This window comes from Pseudophryne corroboree, chromosome 11 (genome assembly GCF_028390025.1).
Source record: "Pseudophryne corroboree isolate aPseCor3 chromosome 11, aPseCor3.hap2, whole genome shotgun sequence".
Taxonomy (NCBI): Eukaryota; Metazoa; Chordata; class Amphibia; order Anura; family Myobatrachidae; genus Pseudophryne; species Pseudophryne corroboree.
The window spans coordinates 315,446,096-315,468,586 of NC_086454.1; the positions used below are offsets into that span (position 1 = coordinate 315,446,096).

The 22,491-nt window shown below is 45.8% G+C and overlaps 1 protein-coding gene across 2 annotated transcripts in view; it reads right to left on the bottom strand.

Moving 5' to 3' along the window:
* Positions 1-22,491, bottom strand: part of ZFPM1 (zinc finger protein, FOG family member 1) — a 192,399-nt gene that overhangs the window by 89,027 nt on the left and 80,881 nt on the right. The window contains exons 2-4 of one of the 2 annotated variants that reach the window (XM_063945653.1): positions 15,077-15,217; positions 12,371-12,472; positions 8,213-8,314 (exon numbers count right to left, since the gene is read on the bottom strand). In XM_063945653.1, coding sequence (XP_063801723.1) covers positions 8,213-8,314; positions 12,371-12,472; positions 15,077-15,217 — 345 coding nt within the window. Of the gene's footprint in view, positions 1-8,212; positions 8,318-12,370; positions 12,473-15,076; positions 15,218-22,491 lie in introns of both variants that reach the window. The other variant, XM_063945652.1, reaches the window with a different exon arrangement.

The following is a 22,491-nucleotide window of genomic DNA, read 5'->3' on the forward strand; positions in this document are numbered from 1 at the left end:
TGGCGGCTCAGAAATTTCATGACGGCAGCTGGCACACCGATAGCGCATGCAGCGTATATAAAAAGGCTTCTAACAGCGATACAGGAACCCGACAGAGTGGCTGTTATCAAATGTAAAGCACATACGTATAGCCAAGACCCAGTATCCCTTGGTAACAGCCGAGCAGACGAAGCTGCAAAGCTTGCAGCTGCTACCCCCATACGGACAGACACCACACAGTTGATGGTATTTAATACCATCAACACACAGAAGTTGTGTGAGATGCAGAGTTTGTGTTCCACTCAAGAGAGAGCAGTCTGGAAGGCAAAGGGATATGGCCAGGAGCCCTCAGGGCTCTGGACGGATGGACATGGTAAACCAGTGGCCCCCAGGGCATACCTTCCATGTCTGGCTGAAGCAGCTCACGGGCTGACTCATCTAGGCAAGGAGGGGATGTGCAAATTGGTAAGAGCATACTGGTGCGCCCCAGGATTCTCCTCTCATGCTGGTAAAAGAGCAATGTCATGCCTTACCTGTCTGAGAAAGAATATTGGAAAGGCAATACCTACAGAACCCTCCCATATCCCACCTGCCGGCGGCCCTTTCCAAGTAATACAAATTGACTTCATCCAATTACCCCCATGTAGAAATTTGAAGTATGTACTTGTTTGCATAGATGTTTTCTCGAATTGGGTAGAAGCTTTTCCAGCAGCTACAAACACTGCTATGTTTACAGCTAAGAAAATCGTGCAGGAATTTGTATGTAGATATGGTATCCCTAGAATCATTGAAAGTGATAGGGGTACCCATTTTACAGGTGATGTCTTTCAAGGAATGTGTAAGTTGATGGGAATTGATAGCAAGCTGCACACTCCGTACCGTCCACAGGCGAGTGCGAAGGTCGAGAGAGTGAACAGCACTATTAAAAATAAATTGAGTAAAGTAATGGCAGAGACAGGATTGACATGGCCAGAAGCTTTACCCATTGTTTTATATAGCATCAGAACCACTCCCAGGTCCCCTCTTAATCTGTCTCCTTTTGAAATTCTGTTTGGTCGACAACCGCATGTCATGATTAACCCTCAGGATGATTTGAAATGTAACAATGAAGTAACTGTAAAGTACTTGATTAACATGAGTAAGCAGTTGAGGAGTCAAAATGATAATCTGAAGTTGGTGATTCCTGATTTACCAGATAGTAATTGTCATGACATTGAACCTGGGGATTATGTAATGATACGAAATTTTCTACGCTCAGGTTGTCTTATTGATAGATGGGAAGGACCATACCAGGTCTTATTGACTAGCACCACAGCATTGAAGGTTGCTGAGAGAGAGACTTGGGTCCATTCATCCCACTGCAAGAAGGTTGCTGACCCAGAGAAGTCCCGTGATAAGGAACAGACGGTAGAGGTTGTATCACTGGAGTGTCTGTTCCAGGAGGACTGAGGCGGCACCTGAGCCTTGAAGATCGAAAGCAGTTGTCGACTCCCTTCTCCCTTTTATTGTTTTTCTCCACTTCCCATCCCTTCTCCCTTGATATTTCTTTTTCCCCTTTCTCATTCTTCTCCATTTCCTCCTCAAAGATGGACTTGCCCAAAGAGACTGTGATCCGGATTTTGATGTTAACCATGATGTTGACCAGAGCAGTCTGTTCCGGCGAGAGTACCATAGAGGTCGAGAGAGGTTCTGGAATGGGTTCCGATTATGATGATGGAGGCGTAGTTTTCCAAGATCAACCAATCCAACAAGCAAAGGCGAGTATCAGAAAACGATCCGATAGAAGAAATTGTGATGGATTGTTAGCTGAGGAAAATTGTATCTGTAGGCTCTGTGGTAATCTGGTTGAAGATGGATGCATAAAGCAATGCCAATCTAGTTTTAATATCCATATGGACCGGCATCCATTGAGTGACTATCACTCTCTAGTGGGTAACGTGTTGAACCAAACAGATTGTTGGGTATGCTCTCAAGTACCTCAGGGTCACAGCAAATCAGGGCTAGTACCATTTCCTTTAACGTTAGGGGAAGTACTTGAGCTAAGTGGTGGGAGACCGGTGGACCGGAGGTTTAACATCTCCAGCCCTCCTAGTTTGAAGCTCCACCAATACCATGTGGATAGGTCCCTCTTATGTTTTAACATCTCCAATCCTAGAAAACCGGGAAATTGGGAAGTGTCATGGAGCAACCTTACCATGACCTTTTCACACAGAGCAGATAGAATGCCTACAGATACAGAGCTTGTACGCCACATAGCCAGTAGAGGAAAATCTTTCCGGTATAGGTATACCTTAGGAAATAGAATTACTAAAGTTGGAGAGGTATCACCAGGATACTGTGCACATATCGTACAAACCGATACATGTATTAGACAGATGGAAGAATTAGGGTCAGGAGATTTCACCTGGAAGGTTTGTAACATGGTCATGTCCTTCTCCGTCCCTTATGTTCTCCCCGATGATGCATATTTCATATGCGGGAGAAAGGCGTACAAGTGGCTTGCCCCAAACTCTGAAGGATTGTGTTATATTGGAAAAGTATTGCCTGAAGTGATGACTGTAACACATGACAAAATGAAAGACATACACCATGGTGCCCAAGCTCCTTATACTCACACTCACTACGAACACCGAGTTAAAAGACAACTGTCAGAAAGGTTAGAGCATCCGGCCTCTGATCTTATCCATGAATCCACCGGGATTCAGGTTCTGGTAGCGTTAGATTTCACTCGTACCGCTCGAGGAGTGATGAATTATAAATACATTTCCGCACTCGCCAATTTGTTAGATAATATCACTGAAATGTATGATGACACGTTTAGATACACTGGAAGAGAACTTCAAGCTTACAAAACAGAACTAGTTCAGCATAGGATGGTTCTTAATTACCTTACAGCAGTAACAGGCGGATATTGTGTTACATTGGCAACACAGTACGGTATAAAGTGTTGCACGTATATCACAAATAACACCGAGGATCCGGTAGAGGTCATAGACCAAAAGATGGACGATATTCTGCAATTAAAGTGGGAATTTCGTCGGAAACACAATCTCACCCTTGCTGCTGTAGGTAATGAGCTGACTGGTTGGGTGTCATGGTTGAACCCGCGAAATTGGTTCTCCGGTTTGGGAGAATGGGCTCAAGGAATCATAATGGATGTTGGAAAGTTTCTCCTGTGTATCTTAGGTGTCGTTATATCTATTGGATTGATATTTAGATGCGGGCAGGCTTTGATGAGGTGTAAACAAAGTACGAAAGTGATGAGCTTGAGGAGTGAGGAAACTGTAATTAACCTGGATTTGATTTATGACCCAATGCTAGAAACCATGACGTAATGATGTAATGAGTATACGGTCCGTCTTTCACCCATTTCTATGTTTTCCTCCGAGGTACAAAGACCCACGTAGACGAAGGACCTGATGAGCCAAGGGGCCGACAACGGAAAGATGGAAAGAAGAAGAGCAGACGACCTGATAAACAAGATTTTGATGGACAATGCCATGGGTACCCCAGTTTCCCTAGGAACTTTAAAATCACGCTAGCCCAACATTTTTTGTAAATCCATGGACGTTGTTTGCTTTACTCACGATTTATGAGCAAAAGCACAAAGAAGAAGACTGCAATCAAACGACACCAATCAAGACCTCAATCGACGAACGTACATTAACCTGACATAGAATATCATTGCATTTTTCGTAAGTGTTCTTTATCTTCATCTCTGCAACCCTCAGGTAATAACACACATAGTCGATAGGGAATACAGGCACAGATAGCAGCAACCACATACCCCCCCCAATTCATGTATCATCAACTAAAATGTGCATCCCCATTGTGTTACAACCACAGCCGAAATGAGCTCGGTAGAGTTTGACAGCCCATCCACAGACCTGTACCACAGGATAAGAAGGAATTCAAATGTATACTTCGCAATACCTCGAAGCTTGATTTACCACACGTACGGCACGATGATACATGACCCCCCCAAACATGGACTCATACACACATGCTCCTGCTTTCTCACTAGGTCATACTCTCTTCACACCTACTCCATTCTTCCTCCTTTCCCCACCATGGAAATCAATTAACCCCTGACTTACATTTTTCTCCTTAAATATTTTGTGGCAGTTATTATTGACTGCCAAAGGGTGGACTGTCGAAGTCAGAAAAATGTCTCAATGCACACTGCCATATTTGCACCGCACACTGGTCCGTGCTGCGCATGCGTATGCTCTCCCGTGGAAGCGCATACCCGCAATAGCGTGCACTCGCACGCGCAGTATGCGCATTTACGGTAGAGTTTATGTGATCGTAGCGTGCGACTCATTCGTTACAAAAGTTCACAATTAATGTCGTTTATAGATCATGTTCCCCTCAATAGTTTCTGTAAGTTTGGTTTAGATAGAATGTCCCTGAGCGGAGGAATCCCTCTTTGTATTGCACGAAGGGTCTAACAGGAGTCATACAGCAGTGTTTGATACCCATCGGAAGAGTATTTAATTAGCAATATTCCGGTGTTGGTTTGGAGCGTATTAATCGCTCGTGCGAATAGTTATGAACATAAGAAGTTTATGTCCATTTCTATTATTTACCCATACTCAGGTATGCGGCGGGAAACCCAGTTTCCCACCCACCTGAGCCGTTTAAACTCAGCACAGCCCACCTGTATGAATCAACCTATGACCTTTGGTTACAGTACAGGGCCGAATTCCTGTGTCCAATAAACTGAAGGATTGTAGGACCAGGAGATTGCATTGTGTGTGGGGCATAAATAGGCAGGCCGACCACATCCAGCGCTCACTCTCTCATCAACGGTTATCTGCTGATAATCGGGAGCTGGATATCGAGGCGCAGGCGATCATACCCTTTGTGCGTAAGTTCTCTCCGTAATCATTGTCTTTCTGTGAGCCAATTCCTCTCTCTCCCTCTGTGTCTATTTCTCTCTCTCTATTTTCTCTTTTCTCTCGTAACTCCCCTAGACTAAACTTTATAGTATTGTATTGTATTGTGTTAGGCCAGGATAGTATTGTAGTTTATCCCTTAGTTAGGTGTTTGGTTAGGAAGGCTTTGTTATATTGTAGTGTATCATTTGTACTGTGTTACTCTTTTACAAGTATACTAGATATAATACAGATAATAGGCTTTGGAACCCTAAAACAGTATCTGTGTATTTACTATAGTGTTAAGTGTTCACTTGAGCGTCGGTGACGCTCAAACAGCTTTGTAGGTAGTCAGGCTACACAAAGTTGCATTTACACCCTGTATTCACATTAAGGTATATAGCGCATTACATTGTTAAAAGGTTTAAATATAAAGGTATTGTGCTGTGAGCGTCTGCACCGCTGGTGACCTCCTCGTGGTCTCGAGCGTACGCTACGTTACAGCGAATCTTTCCCCTAGACATAACCAATAACGTGTCCTGTGATCGCTGGGCCGTGAGCGAACGTGACGCTTGAGCGTCTCGCCTACGGCTGAGCGATCGTTACGCAAATAGCGTACCATTACGGTATTTCTTAAGTAAACAGCGTACAGTGTTCTTAGCTTCATAAGGGTTGTTTATACGACATAGGAATTTAGCATTGTCAGAGGGGTGGAGAGCGCAGTGCGCGCCTCTCCTGTGAATTCCGGCGAGCGGCTGCAGTGAGGGTGACAGAGTCTCCGGCGGCAGCGGGCATTTAAAATATGGTGCCGGTAAGTGAGCCAATCAAAACTCGCGGTCCGGCAGCCAATCAGGTGCCGCCACTGCCGGTCCACAAACTCCGATTGGCTGACAGCCGGCACCCTATTAAAAATGAAGGGAGGAGGAGTGCCAGTGACCGCCCAAGCCCGCGCGCTCTGTGAGCTACCAAAAATACTAAGGCGAGCTACCGGTAGCTCGCGAGCTACGGGTTGGAGATCACTGGTCTAGACCTTTTACACTGCACAGCTCTATATAGCGAGCTGGAGCGATAAAGTATGAGCCACACAGCCCAGAAGGTGCCTGGCAGAGGTTCCGGCTGTATGCAACATCACGATACTACTAAATGCAACGAATGATGTGGCGGGGACTGGCCGGCGTTCCCTCCAAGTGCGTATCCGAAGCGAGGTGCTATCATCCTGATGAATTTAGAATGACTTTTAAATGGTACTATTCTTAATACCGGACCCGTCGACGAGCGAAGTCCGGGATCACGCGCCTGGATGTGAAAGCCGATACGCAAGCTGTTTTTAGATACTTTTAATAATGGTCTCGGTGAGATTTCTACAAGCAAATATCACAATGTTATCACATCAGCTCACATGTTTACATGGGTGTGTAATTGTGTGATGTGTGCTGGATGTTTTAACACAGAAAGTGCCAATGGAAATCTACCACACAGCATCTCTCATCAGCAATTAATCAACGCAGGCGATTAGCTAATCTGCTGAACTTTGCATGTGTCAGATTAGTCATCAATTGAGTGCTGCGGATGGGTGCACCAGGTGACCCTACCGATCAGACCATTTATAGAGGGACAGGGGAGAGAGGCACAGGCGCAGCTGGTGGCAGGGGCAGCAGACTGGCACAAGAATCCACTGAGGGAAGGGTGTCAACTCACACTAGCCCTAGTATATTATAACTGGCCAGCCAGATGAGCAGACTGGGGCTTGTAATTTCACAACAGCTATACATTCATGTGTAATTTATTAGCCCACGATACTACCCTAAAATATATACAGCCCTGAAATATGGATAGCTCCCTCCATATGCGGACAATTCACCTACTGTATACTTGGCATTCCTGTGTGTGTGTCCGAGCCTTCCCTACGCAAGTAGCTTTCCAGGAAAAGAGGGATAATCTGTATCTCTCATTTCCTAAAGGAACGAATAATGAGGTATAAACACTGGGACCCGAGCCCGCTCTTACACATAGCAGATTTATACAGATGACTGGTATTACCTATCACGAGTGTCTTAGTGCTGTATCCTGCTGCGTACGTGCCACCTATTTCCTATCGGACAGTCCACTTCTTGTTTATGTTATCTTGCAGGATTGCAGAGCATTCCAGTGCTGCTCCGTCACTCCACATACAGTTCCAGAAACCCTCGGCCTCCCGAAACATGGCAGGAAGTATATCCAGTAGGACAGACCGTTGTGGGGATTTTTTTTCAACAAATAACACAGCAATTATTACAGTCACGCCAAACAGCCTCTCTTGGCATGCCAGGTTGCATGAGAATCTTCTAGTTTACGCTGGAAATGTGTCTTAGTCGCAATGCAGTGATTAATTTGATATATAACACCTGTATATCTGGGTGCGACTCTGAATCTGTACATGAAGTGCTACGATGTAGCCGCCGCAGCTATTATCCAATACAAGTTCTATTCCTTTCCGTATACATACTCAGCCACACACAATATACAAGTGTCATATCAAATTCATCAGCACAGTCTCCTTGTGCATCCTAGTTGCATTGTGATACAACTACAACGCATTTTAGGCAAAGACCCCCAATGTTACCAGAGATAGGCAGGTCACTCACTCCAGGTATCTTGCACTGCATGGTGTACTGGGGCTGGATGAGGTTGCATCTGTATACCGTATATATAACTGAAGCCTATTTTAAACAGGATTTAACCCATTAATAAAGTATTAATACAATGAACTCCTGACTTCCTCCTGGGCAGAAACGGAAGCGTCCTTGTAAACTACTAGCAGGAGAGACCGTCACTCGGGGCTGTAGGTAGGTACCCGTTTACCTTCCAATTCCACACTTCCCTAGAAGTTCTGTATTTCATACGTGCAATAGTTTTCCTTTACGGCTGACCTATTATTTCCACACAATACATTTGTATACTGAAAATGTTACAGACGTAGAGTTGGTCATTCTAGGATTGCAGCTGTGTATTCCATTAGTAAATAGGAGGCAATAATTGGCACAACACTAAATAGAAAGACCCTAGAGTGTAAGTTGTTACGGGCAGGGCCCTTCACCTACTTGTCCCCCGCCACCCCCTGCACTCTACTCGCCCCCAGTCAGCTCTGATTCCGTCTGTCTTCCCAGGGCACTGGGTCACTGGGTGCTGTTGTCATGATTGCTCACTCAGTTGTATAGAGATCTCGCTTTTGGATCCGGCTCCACTCCCCAGTACTAAGAGCTTCAGAGAGGAAATTCCTACTGTAGGTACTTTGGATCTACTCCTCATTAGGGGAAATCGACAAAGCCTCAATTTCTCAACACCAAGAATAGATTGTAGAGAACGGTCACACAAACCTGGTCCGTTCCAGCTCAGCGGCTCCTCTGCATTCTCTGCACTCGGTGGACGCTCGGACGCTTTGAAATCGAGGTTCTCCTCACCCTCCTGAGATTCGTCCTCTGCTTCCAAAACAGACAAAACAATCTCAAGATCACTGTATATATAGTGCAAAGAGACACTGGTACATAAACTGTCCACTTGCAGATTGGCGCGTATGTGGCAGGGGATAAATATTCTACACAATGTTACAGTTTCAAATCTGAAGACAAGGAAATCCACACACACAAAAGCCAGTATGTTACAGTTTTCCATAAGTTTATCACTAGAGGGCATAGTGCCTTTGAAGTCTATTAAAGGGACTGTGCACTTTTCAAAGATCCTTATTTAGTCGTGTCTTCCCCCCAATAGTGAATCTGGAGGTAGTTGGGACAACATTCTCCATCCCAGACCTCTCTCTCCTCGCCGGTTTACAGTCACCAGTACCGAGAGGTGCATTAAAGTTCTCCCTTTTGTGCGGCCTTGGAGAGATATGAAGTAGACGGAGATAAAGTACCAGCCAATTAGCTCCTAACTATCATTTTTCAAAAACAGACTGGAGCTGATTGGCTGGTACTTTATCTCTCCCCAAGGCTTAGTATACAGGGGCCTTTGCCTTGGAGAGAGAACCAATCAGCTCCTAACTGCCATGTTACGGGCTGCGTTTAAAAAAAGGACAGGGAAGTGCTGAATGGTTGGTACTTTACCTCTCTCCACGGCTTAGTAAACAGACCCCTAATGCTCCACAAAGCAGAGTTTTTTGATTGACGGAAATCTGTCCGACCTACTTTTTCAGTTTACCTCCATAGAAGCATAACAATTAATGCTGCACACATTACATATATACAATTAAAAAGTTTCCTGATGCATGAGCTAGATGACCGGAGCTCTGCCTGGCTGGGCATGTTGGGACTTTTAGTTCTACAACAGCTGTAGTGTCACAGGCAGCCTAAGCCTGACCATACTATACACCATAGGCAGTAAACAGGAAACATACAGAAAAGACTTAAGAATTATTTTGCTCTAGGAATCTGTCGCCGTAAGGATTCATTTGTCACAGCGTACAGACCAGTCTGCAGATTACCAGCTATGGCACACGTAGATCCACCAGTGTCGTCCAGCAGCTCAGTGGTTAACAGGGAGCAGGGAACGGGCTCTTCACTCATCCAGCTCCTAGCAACTGACTGATAATAATTCTCCCCATTAACTGCAGTTAAAGATGGTGCGATAACCTATCGGCATATGACAGTGCTGCTGATTACTGCACAAAGTGCATGTTTGCATATTGTGCTGCTCAGATCGATAGAACCCATGAGCCGACGTCAGAATTATTAATAGCTATCCCGGACTGCGATTAGAATCAGCTCGACGGGAACTGGAAACCGCACCCCAAAACAATTTGCAGAAGGTAACAGCCACAAACCCACAGGTGCGGAGATTCTCTATCGGTAAACTAAAGCCGAAGAGTCTACGTTAGTTGCTACTGACGATTCCCAGAATTCCGATTATAAAGTCTAGATCACAGGTTCTCAAACTCGGTCCTCAGGACCCCACACAGGTCATGTTTTGCAGGTAACCCAGCAGGTGCACAGGTGTAATAATTACTCACAGACACATTTTAAAAGGTCCACATGTGGAGCTAATTATTTCACTTCTGATTCTGTGAGGAGACCTTGAAAACATGCACTGTCTGGGGTCCTGAGGACTGAGTTTGAGAACCTGTGGTCTAGATCACAGGTTCTCAAACTCGGTCCTCAGGACCCCCCACAGTGCACGTTTTGCAGGTCTCCTCACAGAATCACAAGTAAAATAATTAGCTCCACCTGTGGACCTTTTAAAATGTGTCAGTGAGCAATTAATACACCTGTGCACTTGCCGGGTTACCTGCAAAACATGCACTGTGTGGGGTCCCGAGGACCGAGTTTGAGAACCACTGGTCTAGATTGTCAAGGAAGCTTTTCAGTATCTGTGGCTTATTCTAGCAGGTTTCATTAGTTACAGGCAACGATGAAATGACAGGCGAGTGTTAATCGGTAAGAGACAAAAAGAAAGAAAACTCTATAAAATGGTCAGAATTGAAGGGAAACATTGCTGAAGATCTGGACAGGCCAACGCCGTCACTGCTTTCTCAGTTCCCGATGATCCCAGAAGTACATGGCCTTCCCCAAACAATCCAATAATGTCTCCTTCCCTAAAAATTGTTACCCAAACAACCCATTGCTGCTGTTTTTACATTTTACTCCGCAGAACCTTGAAGGCCCAATTTGGCAGCAGATCTGGTAGGTTTGCCGTGATCAGCAATTGCCATAGAATGTTATAATAAGGGTTATGGTTCATAAGATTGTCATCATCAGGCACTTGCCCTGCCAATGAGTGGCCTGCAGTAACTTGGTCAAAATCATATAGACCAGTGGTTCTAAAACTCGGTCCTCAGGACCCCATACGGTTCATGTTTTCCATGTCACCCAGCAGGTGCACTGTGTATCACCAACTGTCACATTTTAGAAATCTACAGGTGACCTGCAAAACATGAACCGTGTGGGGTCCTGAGGACGGAGTTTGAGAACCTGTGATATAGACTATTCATTGAAATCAGAGAAAGTTGTATCGCCTTCTCAGGACCTCACTGAGAAGCACTACGACCAGTTCATGTGGAACACAGAAATGGCTTAACGTGGCGCAAGAGGAAACCAGTTACAGGGAAAATGTACGCTTCATTTATTGTATTATGTGGTGTTACCTAAGGACTAAACAGTATTTGTTATTTCTGGGTCACTGTATAATACTCATAGGGCTTCCTCCACCATGCAGAAACGCAACTGGGGCATAGAACATCCTTACAGAGCTGGGCTGCATCCATCCAAGTTCCGTCTGGTTTCCGCGCTATGTTTATCTGAACTGCTATGTGAAAGGCGCTCGAGCTGCACTTACGGGGATGACAAGTCCCATTTACGTTATGCTGTCTTGCATGAGCTGTATGTATGTGTATATATGTATATACATCCCACACATATACACATCGTTATTACAACCACTGGTAGGAATGACGGAACCTGCCTGTTAACAGACTATAAGGCAGATGTATTAACCTGGAGAAGGCATAAGAAAGTGATAAATCAGTGATAAGTGCAAGGTGATAAACGCACCAGCCAATCAGCTCCAATATGTAAATTAACAGTTAGGAGCTGATCGGCTGGTGTGTTGATCACCTTACACTTGTCACTGATTTATCACTTTCTTATGCCATCTCCAGGCTTAATACATCTGCCCCTATTATATGCCTGACTACGGGCCACACGCAATGCCAAGCGATTGTTGCAACTGAACTTGCGCAAAGAATTCCTAAAAACTCATACGGCGCATGCGCTCCAAAGGCGCTGTTGCGACGGACTCTGATGGCATCAGAACTGTGGTAGAAAAGCGATGGGTGTTTCTGGGCAGTGGCTACTAGTGCATGAGAAAATGGTCCGTTCAGTGGGCACGTCAGTCCGAGCAGACATACACCAACAAGCATGGTGGCCTCTAAGGACACACCAATTGGTATAACTGCATATACAGACATTGTACATTTGGCTGCATGGATGTACACAGGGGAAGCAGTTTGTATCGGCATCTGCATAAAGTTGCTGACGGGCAGCCGCCAATACATGCCGACGAGTGCCACTCAGGCTGTTATCCTCAAAGTAGCAGCGAACGGTCAGACAGCAATAGGATAGTGAATGATGAAAGAAAACTACAGTATACAGGTTGAGTATCCCTTATCCAAAACGCTTGGGACCAGAAGTATTTTGGATATCGGATTTTTCTGTATTTTGGAATAATCGCATACCATAATGAGATATTATGGTGAAGGGACCTAAGTCTGAGCACAGAATGCATTTATGTTTCATATACACACAGCCTGAAGGTCATGTAATACAATATTTTTAATACCTTTGTGTATTAAACAACGTTTGTGTACATTGAGCCATCAGAAAACAAAGGTTTCACTATCTCTCACTCAAAAAATTCCATATTTCGGAATATTTGGATATGGGATACTCCACCTGTATTAATAAAATGCGTTAATCTATGAGAGATACAGCAAATTCCTGCCCCGCTCCCACAAAAATAAAAAGCATTGGATCAACTTTGGTTACCTGAGACACATGGAGACGAGAGCACTTGGCACATGTTCGGCAATGATCTCTGTTCTCCTGAGTCTTGATCCAAAGAGTGCGGTACCGAACTGCGCCCGTCTCCTAATAGTAACGACAGGGGAAAAGGATCACACTGGGACTCTTGTGATCAAGTACACGGGATGTGACACAGAGGAGTTTTCAGCTCAATGTGGGATCGGATCTAGTACAACAGTCTCGGAGAATTTTTTTTGTACCAGCCCTGAAAACTGCAGTTTGTCAGGTAATGCCATAAATACATAAAATAAACTGTTAATATTAAGCATAAGAGAAGGTAACGGTCACACAGGCGTACAGTGCTCACTGGCGATCCTCAACCCTTTATGAAACGGTGACTCTAGGACAGATGTGTCAAACTCGTGGCCCCTAACGCATACTCTTGTAAAAGTAGTTGATCGCGGCCTGCCGCCACAGGGGAGCTGGATGACAGGGCCACAACTGGAGAGGAAGGCATTAGGGGGTAAGCGCCAGCAAAACTGTGCCGGTATGCTGACAGAAACCGGCACACACAGACTTTCTACTTCTAGTGCCGACACTGCTTCAGCACGTGGGACAGAGAGAAGGGGAGCAGTATCGGTCACATCAGATAGTGCTATAGTCCACAGATTGCATTGCCGACGCTGTCTGTGCAACGGAGACAGAGACGAGCAGCATCCGACACACCTGACCAATGCTGTGGGTCCGGACTCTCTCCACACACTGAGCCCCAGCACAGGGGACTTAGAGGTGAAAACACCATCTAGACACTGGCAGCGTGTAATAGGGAAAGGCCGTGACAACGGTATCACTACTGCGTGCAGTGTAACACTGTATATACGTTTGGGGGGAGGGGGGGGGTATGTGTATATTCAGGGGCTGTGCATATATGTACTGCATTCTTCATTGATGGTGTGTTAACTTAACTGCTTCAGAACATCCTTGATCCGTTTGCAACACTTCGGGCACTGGGGGTGATTCAGAGTTGATCGTAGCTGTGCTAAATTTAGCACAACTACGATCGGGCACACTGACATGCGGAGGAACGCCCAACATAGGGCTAGTACCCGTCGCAAAAGTACAAAAGCATCGCACAGCGGCGATGCTTTTGTACTTCAGGAGTAGCTCCCGGTCAGTGCAGCTCCTGCGCGCTGCCCGGGTCGCAGCGGCTGCGTGTGACGTCACGCAGCCGCCGCGGCCCACCGCCGGCACAGTCTGGCCACGACTGCGTTAGCCGGACCGCGCCACTAAAACGGCAGCTTGATGCCGCCATCCCGCCCAGCGACCGCCTCTGCCTGTCAATCAGGCAGAGGCGATCGCTAGCTGGAGACAGCCGTCGGCTGTCTGGCATACGTCGGAGCATGCGCAGTTGAGGCCTGATCGCTGCTGTGGGTGTCAGGTCTGAATTAGCCGCACTGTTTCCTATAGATGTCCACGTGGATAGTAAAACTGCTGGACCAGGGGTCCCATGTACCGAATGAGTGTGACATTATGTGTATAACGTGCATAACTCCTGCGTGGTGTAACATGTATAAGGGATGCTTCTGTGTGGCATAATGCGTTATAAAGGGCATTACTACTGTGTGGCATATTGTGAATAAGTGGCTCTATTGTGTGGCATAATGTGTATAAGGGGTACTACTGTGCGGTGTAGCGTGTATAAGGGGTACTACAGTGGGGTAACGTGAATAAGGTGGCACTACTATGTGGCCTATGTAGATATAGTAAAGTGTCCACGGGGGAAAGGGGGCGGGGGTAGTTGCTGTCTTTGCAGTTCCCACTTCTCAAAGTTCTGTCCGCCACCACTTTGCGCCTGCTCAGCACTATTAGCACTGAAAGCGTCACGCTGTCTGTCATGTGTGTGTGTGTGTGTGTGTGTGTGTGTGTGTGTACGGCTGCCTGCGAATTGCAGGAGGAATTGTTGCGGCCCACACAAGCTTAGACCTTAATTATTAGTGCTGGTTGGGATTTAAGTTTGACATGCCTGCTCTAGGAATTAGGGGCTTTTAGTTAATATACCGTATATTGGTGGTCATTCCGAGTTGTTCGCTCGCTGCTATTTTTAGCAGGATTGCTAATAGGCTAAAATCCGGCAGTTCTGCGCATGCGTATGCACAGCAGGGCGCACGCGCTAAGTATTTTTACACAAAACTATGCTGTTTTACTCATGGGTGAACTAAGCTTTTCAATCGCTCTGCTGATCGTAGTGTGATTGACAGGAAGTGGGTGTTTCTCAGCGGAAACTGGCCGTTTTCAGGGAGTGTGCTAAAAAACGCAGGTGTGCCAAGTAAAAACGCAGGAGTGTCTGGAGAAACGGAGGAGTGTCTGGAGAAACGGGGGAGTGGCTGGAGAAACGGGGGAGTGGCTGGAGAAACGGGGGAGTGGCTGGAGAAACGGGGGAGTGGCTGGCCGGACGCTGGGCGTGTTTGTGACGTCAAACCAGGAACTGAACAGACTGAGGTGATCGCAATCTGTGAGTAGGTCTGGAGCTACTTAGAAACTGCAAGGAAATACTTACAGCAGAATTGCTAATCTTTCGTTAGCAATCCTGCTATGCTAAGATACACTCCCAGAGGGCGGCGGCTTTGTGTTTGCATTTCTGCTAAAAGTAGCTAGCGAGCGAACAACTCGGAATGAGGGCCATTATCTATTGTATACGAGCCCAAAACAAGGACATAGCCTTGGAGGTACCTTCAGGGCCGTCGCTGTAAGATGGGCTGGAAGAGTCGCAGTCTGCCAATTCTTCCGGATCCGAACTGGTTCCGTCTTTTTCAGAAAGGTTTGACTCCGCCACAAGATTCTCCTCTGTCTCTTCCATTTCACCAAGAGAACCTACAAAAAAAAAAAAAAAAAGTGTCATTCAGAAAGACTGCAAGTCCGGCCTAAAATACACCAAGCATGTCCTTTTAAAAGTACAGATCACACATGTAAGACATTCTATTACATTTTTCCTGGTATTTTTTGAGAAGTGATTTCACTTACTTTACATGACAGAATATAAAACACGGTGAGTAAAGGTAAAACACACCTGAATAATGTAACTTGGTTTAAAATTAAAAGTTGTTTATTATAAGCAATACTGTGCTGAAAAGAATAAAGGATTTATGAACTTTGGTTCAACACAGAAGTAGGTTTCACTTCACGTACTTTTTGCATCAGTGTGACAGAATGATATCCCTATTCTTTGCTGCTGGGGACCCTGCTCCTTCCACCTTACAACTCTCAGTCTGTGGCTTCCTACGTCTTCCACTATATACAGTAACTCTCAGTCTGTGGCTTGCTGTATCAGCTGGACAGAAGCCTGACATCGCTACTCTTGTCACACTTGCTGCTTCCATTTCCCTCCTTGCATCATGATATTGCCTTTTCTCACTAAAGTGCCCTACACACTTAAAGATTACCTGTCCAATCTTTCTGGTTGGAACAAAAATCTGGTAATGTATGGGAGCAAATGACAATTGACCATTTGCTCTCAAACACTGGGCAACAGACAAAAATGGACTTTCAAACAAATTGGTTAAGTTTGTTTTGTTAAAACAATTGATCTTAACAACCATTTCTGTCCATTTTCTGGATTTTGGGAGCAAATGGTTGATTGTCATTTGCTCCCAGACATTGCCAGAATACAATAAAGTTGATCAGACTATTGTCAATCTTCAAGAGATCAGAAAATACTTCTGAATTTCAGCTCCCGTGTAAATGAACTTATAAAACAGCCAACGCTTAAAATATTATATATGTTATATAAAGCAAAGCTGGTTTGTCCACTTGTCTTCTTCCAAGTGCACTTATATAGCATGACTGAGCATCACAGTTACAGGGTACCTGCCTGCTCTCCATGTATAATCATGTGCATTCAGGTATGGCTGCCCTGTTCTTGCAGCAAGTACTAATATTTCCTAAAGTGCACAGAGATTATTGGTGCTGCAGCCTTTGCACAGGTGAATGAAATCTTTCTCTGGTGAGGTCATACCTGATTCTCCTCCAACATAAGTGCCAACATCCGTGGCTTAGTACGTGGACAGGCCAGTATTTCAGCCATTGGCCATTTCCTGGCAAGTCTGTACAATTTTTTTAAAATTATTATTTCTTTAAAACGTTGTACCAGACCGTTGCCCAACTGTTGTCCATAAATATTGTCCCGGGGTGTCTCCGATGTGCTGGAGATGTGGCAAGGAACTAGGCTCACTGATACACATTTGGTGGGACTTGTTCATTTATAACCCCATTTTGGGAAGGAGTTAGAAAGGTAGCTGCCGAGGTGTTGGGCTTCTCTGTCCCCTTAGGACCTGATTTCTGGTTACTCTCCCATACCAACATTCCTATCTCTAAATATAAGAAGTCCTTATTACGACATATGAATAACGCCGCTAGAGCAGTTGTCCCGGTTCGTTGGCGCTTTATATCTCCTCCCACTGTATGGGACTGGTGCCAACATATGGGCTTTTATCGGACTATGGACGAAATATACTATTCCACACCTGAAAAACAAGGGATATATTAACTACGTTGTTTAGCTGGCTTGACTTTAAACCAACGCCAACCTTTCTGGCTCTGGTACCGGTATCTTCTCCTGAGTAGTGTTGGATACGATTTATCATTCTACTAGTTCATTTCTGGGCTCATCTCTTCCCCCTCATCTTTTCTGTTTTGGGATGTGTAAACATGGGAGTTTCCTACTGACGTCTTAGCTGCCTTCATCGATGGTTCCCTCCAGCTGAATGGCTCTCTTTCTGGCTTTCTCTTCCTCCTTTGTCTCCTTTCATTCCTTTCCTCTCTGTTTCTTCTCTTCTAATTCTAATTCTAATTTTATTTTTGAACATGACAGAGTCTGATATTTCTGAACTTTCTCATCCCTTTTTTCTTTTGGGTTTGACAGATTCCTGTTTATTACTGTGTTTTTCAATTTTCATGGCTTCCAATTCCAGGTGACTGTATCACGTGTTTCTATGTTTCTGTATGTCTTCTAATCTGCAGTGTCTGTTTGCTTTACTGACCTGTACATGATTGTTCTGTAGATACTTTGTTCTGAAAAACTTTTTTGGAAAATAAAGAATTTATATAAAAAAAATAAAACGTTGTACCAGACTCACCAAGAAGCCACCGATTCCTGCAATTCATAGTCTATTACATTACCCCTCATACCCCTTTTCCACCTAGGAGCACGGGTCGCAGCCGGGAGCCTGACACGGGAGCTGCCCCCTGCTGCGACCCGTGCTCGGCCCCTTTCCCATCAGCAGTCACAACCCGGCATATGCCGGGTTGGTGACGCTTCTAGTGACGCGGCAGGGGCGGCGCAGGGAGATCACATTATCTCCCAGCGCCGCCCTTCCATACAGTGTAAACGGGAGCCGTGTCGCATCGACACGGCTCCCGTTTACACTACAAACCCAACCCGGATCATTCCCGTGTCCTACCCAGGTAGATAGCCGCGTAGGATTCACGGGTCACTTGATCCGGGTTTACCCTTTTCCACTTGCAAAAAACATGGGTAAATGCGCGCCCCCGTGCATTTACCCGTGTTTTTTGAGCTAGCGGAAAAGGGGTATCAGTCTGAAAGCAGCAGGCACATCATAGGTGCTGGTGTTCCTTACCACTAATGTATCCCCCAAAACAGACCCTGCTACTAAGTCTCATCTGCAAGATAATGTGGAACCTTGCAGCATAGAGGTAAGAGCTACACTTTAAGGTTATATGGAGTAGTATAACCCATCAACTCCTCCATTATATGAAATCAGTGGTAATCTGTTGTAGGCCTTTGCTTGGTCATCTCTTGTCCTAGGCTCTGCCCGCTCCATCCACCTGGTTTATGAGCGGTGGTGTTGTATTAGGGCAGGCAGTAGTTGCAGCTGTAGTCAGTCTGTGGAGTGAAAGTTTTGGGGACAAGATAGTGACAGCGCGAGGCGTTCTCTGCAGACCTCAGAGGCTTCCTGACTGCAGGCATGTATATTTACGCGGAGAGAACAAAGGCCCCATAATCTATACATAGCACACAACAATGAGCGTGGAGAAAGCCACCGCTAGACCCGGCACAGGCAATTTTTCTAATTCTGCTAATTTCAGTTCCAGCACAATTAAAGTCTGCGCTGATAATGCCGAGAAACAATCAGCAGCTAACAAATCGCTTTTCTCCTCTTGTAAATGTAACATCGTTAAGCTAATTTCTTCGTTCACGGCTGCAAGGCTCCTGGGTGTCTGATAAAGTTAACCCTTGGCTGGTTGGTCACGTGATCCGCTTTTTCTGCCAGGAAGCGAGAAGACACTGGTGTCGGGTACTTAAGTGGGTTCTTTCTGCCAGCTAACAGGGCATGTCACTGGACCGGGAAGGGAGGGGGGGGGCGGGGCGGTTGACACCGTAACCTGGACATACCTCACCCCATAAGCACCCCCAGTATTCTAATGGTGAGCGTAACTGGTCACTGTCACTAATAACTACCCTTTAAGGCACTGGTTCACAAACTCGACCCCCAAGGCCAAGTTTTAAGAATATCCATGCTTGATCATAGGTGATAATTAGTACCTCAGTCAATTTGATTTATCCATCTATGCTCAACCATGGATATCCTTAAAGCCTGGACTGTTAGGGTGCATTGATGACCAAATTCGGGAACCGCTGCGTTAAAGGTGTTCTTTTTGACGTGCACAAACCTGAGGCAGCCATATTGTTGGCTGGACAAACATTCACCCTATCTGTTCACTAAAACCTAACAACATCATTGAGGCACGAGGTACAATGTGAGCAAACAAATCACTTAACCAGATCAATCTTGCAGGGGCCCAAAGTTATTCTTTAATTAGCACCTGAATAGTGCCTCCCGTGTGTATATATTACTAAGCTCCTGCTCCACGTTATACTACATTTATACATTTCCTATATGCTTGTGCCTCCCACCTAAGAAAATACACATATATAGCCAAAAATAAAGAAAGCCCTTATATCATCCAGTAGCATAATTCAAGCGCAGGACGGGTTACTTAGCATTTCATAAAAAGCAATATTTTCACACCCCGTCTAGATTCCTGCCCAGGAAACAGCGTGCATAAAATCTGCCCTCAGAGGCTAATGGAAGAGCCCCGGTTAAGGAACAAAGGATCTTTTCAGCTAACTTTAAATTCTCTGCTGATAACAATCTGAGATCAAACGCCTGCTGTTCAGGCCCCAGATCAATGCAATGAATTTAGTCTTCTGGCAGACTTTAAAAAAAAAAAGAAAAAGAAAATAGATTAAAAAGGAAAAATGGTGATATCTGACCCAAATTTCATCCTGTTCCCTTTTCACGCTGGATACGGGTGTCTTACTGTCTTGTCTCTCTGGGCTGCAAAAACCACTGACTGCGCTGCCATGGTCAGTATGGGGGGAGATGCAGCTTTATAGCCACGAGGCAGAACAGTCATAAGCGGTAGATGAGCCAGCGGACTGATAACAAATTAGTTAAATGCCCTTTGCCAGGGTAGAATAAACCCAATGCTGTAGAAATATATACTCAGGAAGCGTATAGTATAGTATAGCACCCATGTGTGTATGATAGATATATATATACTTACGGTTTTCTTTAATGTCCTTTCAAACGTGTCGTTGTTCCTTCATTCCAGCAAGTCTCCTCACTACATAAATATACATTATATACCTGTATACACTATTGTAAAACGGTTGTCCAGCGGCTTTCTTATGTATTCATAATGGCACACTGCGTAAACTTTGAAACCCTCTCTGCCTGAATCACAACTGCCCTTATTTTGAACCTAAATCCCTTTGTTCCTCATTCTATCCGAACAGTCCCACTTCTGGGTCATGACCATTTGAAATGTTGTGTGGCCTACGCGGGTGCTCATATTTTCTCCCAATTAGGAAGGTTATACAATTCCTTTACACCAGGCATGTCCAAACTGCGGCCCTCCAGCTGTTGTGAAACTACATATCCCAGCATGCCCTGACACAGTTTTGCTGTCAGAGAATGCTAAAGCTGTGTCAGGGCATGCTGGGATGTGTAGTTTCTCAACAGCTGGAGGGCCACAGTTTGGACATGCCTGCTTTACACAAAGAGCATAATACGCGAAGAGTCCCCATTGTATGGAAACCAAACATGAGAGCTATGGGATCTGACCTTTCCTCAACCCCGAAAATCACCCAAGGCTTCATTTTGGGGGGAAAAGATCTACTACAAGACAAGTATAGGGCCATGGTCCAATAAGAATCTGAATTCAAGAATGGAAAACGTTCAGTGTTACAGGTTTCTAAGAGACAGAAATGCAGCCTGATTTGGGAAAACCTAAAAACAAAAAATAATAATAATAATAACAAAAAAATAAATAAATAGAAAAAACAATGCTTTTAAAAATGTAAGGCACCAAAAAAAAACATAACAAAAGACAATAATAATTAAGGTGCTTGTGCACTGTCTAGAACAGGGGTGTCAAAGACAAGGCCCGCGGGCCAAATCCGGCCCGCCAGACCTCGTCTGATGGCCCGCGGTGCCGCCGCCATGAAACCCCCTTCTCCCAAGTGCCCAGCTCGGGGGGGGCGGGGTTTCGCGGAATGACGCGATTGCGTCGTGACGTCACGGCGCAAACGCGTCATTCAACGAAACCCCGTCGGAGGAGGGAGAAGGGAGCCGCGCAGACGAGGAGGGAGAGGCGGCTGAAGAGCGTCGAGAACCGCTTCAAATGTAAGTCAGCCCCTCTCCCTTCCTCTCTTTCTCTCTCTCTCCCTCCTTCCACCACCTGCCGCAATGTGTAAAATGGGGACCTGTACCTGCCGCTATGTGTAAAATGGGGACCTGTGCCTGCCACAATGTGTAAAATGGGGACCTGTGCCTGCCACAATGTGTAAAATGGGGACCTGTGCCTGCCACAATGTGTAAAATGGGGACCTGTGCCTGCCACAATGTGTAAAATGGGGACCTGTGCCTGCCACAATGTGTAAAATGGGGACCTGTACCTGCCGCTATGTGTAAAATGGGGACCTGTGCCTGTCACAATGTGTAAAATGGGGACCTGTACCTGCCGCTATGTGTAAAATGGGGACCTGTGCCTGCCACAATGTGTAAAATGGGGACCTGTGCCTGCCACAATGTGTAAAATGGGGACCTGTGCCTGCCACAATGTGTAAAATGGGGACCTGTGCCTGCCACAATGTGTAAAATGGGGACCTGTGCCTGCCACAATGTGTAAAATGGGGACCTGTGCCTGCCACAATGTGTAAAATGGGGACCTGTGCCTGCCACAATGTGTAAAATGGGGACCTGTGCCTGCCACAATGTGTAAAATGGGGACCTGTGCCTGCCACAATGTGTAAAATGGGGACCTGTGCCTGCCACAATGTGTAAAATGGGGACCTGTACCTGCCGCTATGTGTAAAATGGGGACCTGTGCCTGCCACAATGTGTAAAATGGGGACCTGTGCCTGCCACAATGTGTAAAATGGGGACCTGTGCCTGCCACAATGTGTAAAATGGGGACCTGTGCCTGCCACAATGTGTAAAATGGGGACCTGTGCCTGCCACAATGTGTAAAATGGGGACCTGTGCCTGCCACAATGTGTAAAATGGGGACCTGTACCTGCCGCTATGTGTAAAATGGGGACCTGTGCCTGTCACAATGTGTAAAATGGGGACCTGTACCTGCCGCTATGTGTAAAATGGGGACCTGTGCCTGCCGCAATGTGTAAAATGGGGACCTGTGCCTGCCGCAATGTGTAAAATGGGGACCTGTGCACTATAAAAGGGGGCACATGGCTGGGCACTATAAAAGGGGGCACATGGCTGGGCACTTTAAAAGGGGGCAGATGGCTGGGCACATATAAGGCAGGTGGAGCGGTAAATTTTGGATAGACCTACAGATACAACCGGCCCTTTGATGGGGACCAAACTGCTGATGCGGCCCCCGATGAATTTGAGTTTGACACCCCTGGTCTAGAATATCATTATTACCCAGAATCCCTCCATACACATACTGGTGTGCAGGGCTTAGAACAGCGGCGGGTAATGGTGGTTATTGAGGTATGTTAGCAAACCAAAAAAGCAAGCAACTGGGCAAAACCGTGCTGCACTGCAGGTGGGGCATATGTAACATGTGCAGAGAGAGTTAGATTTGGGTGGGGTGTGTTC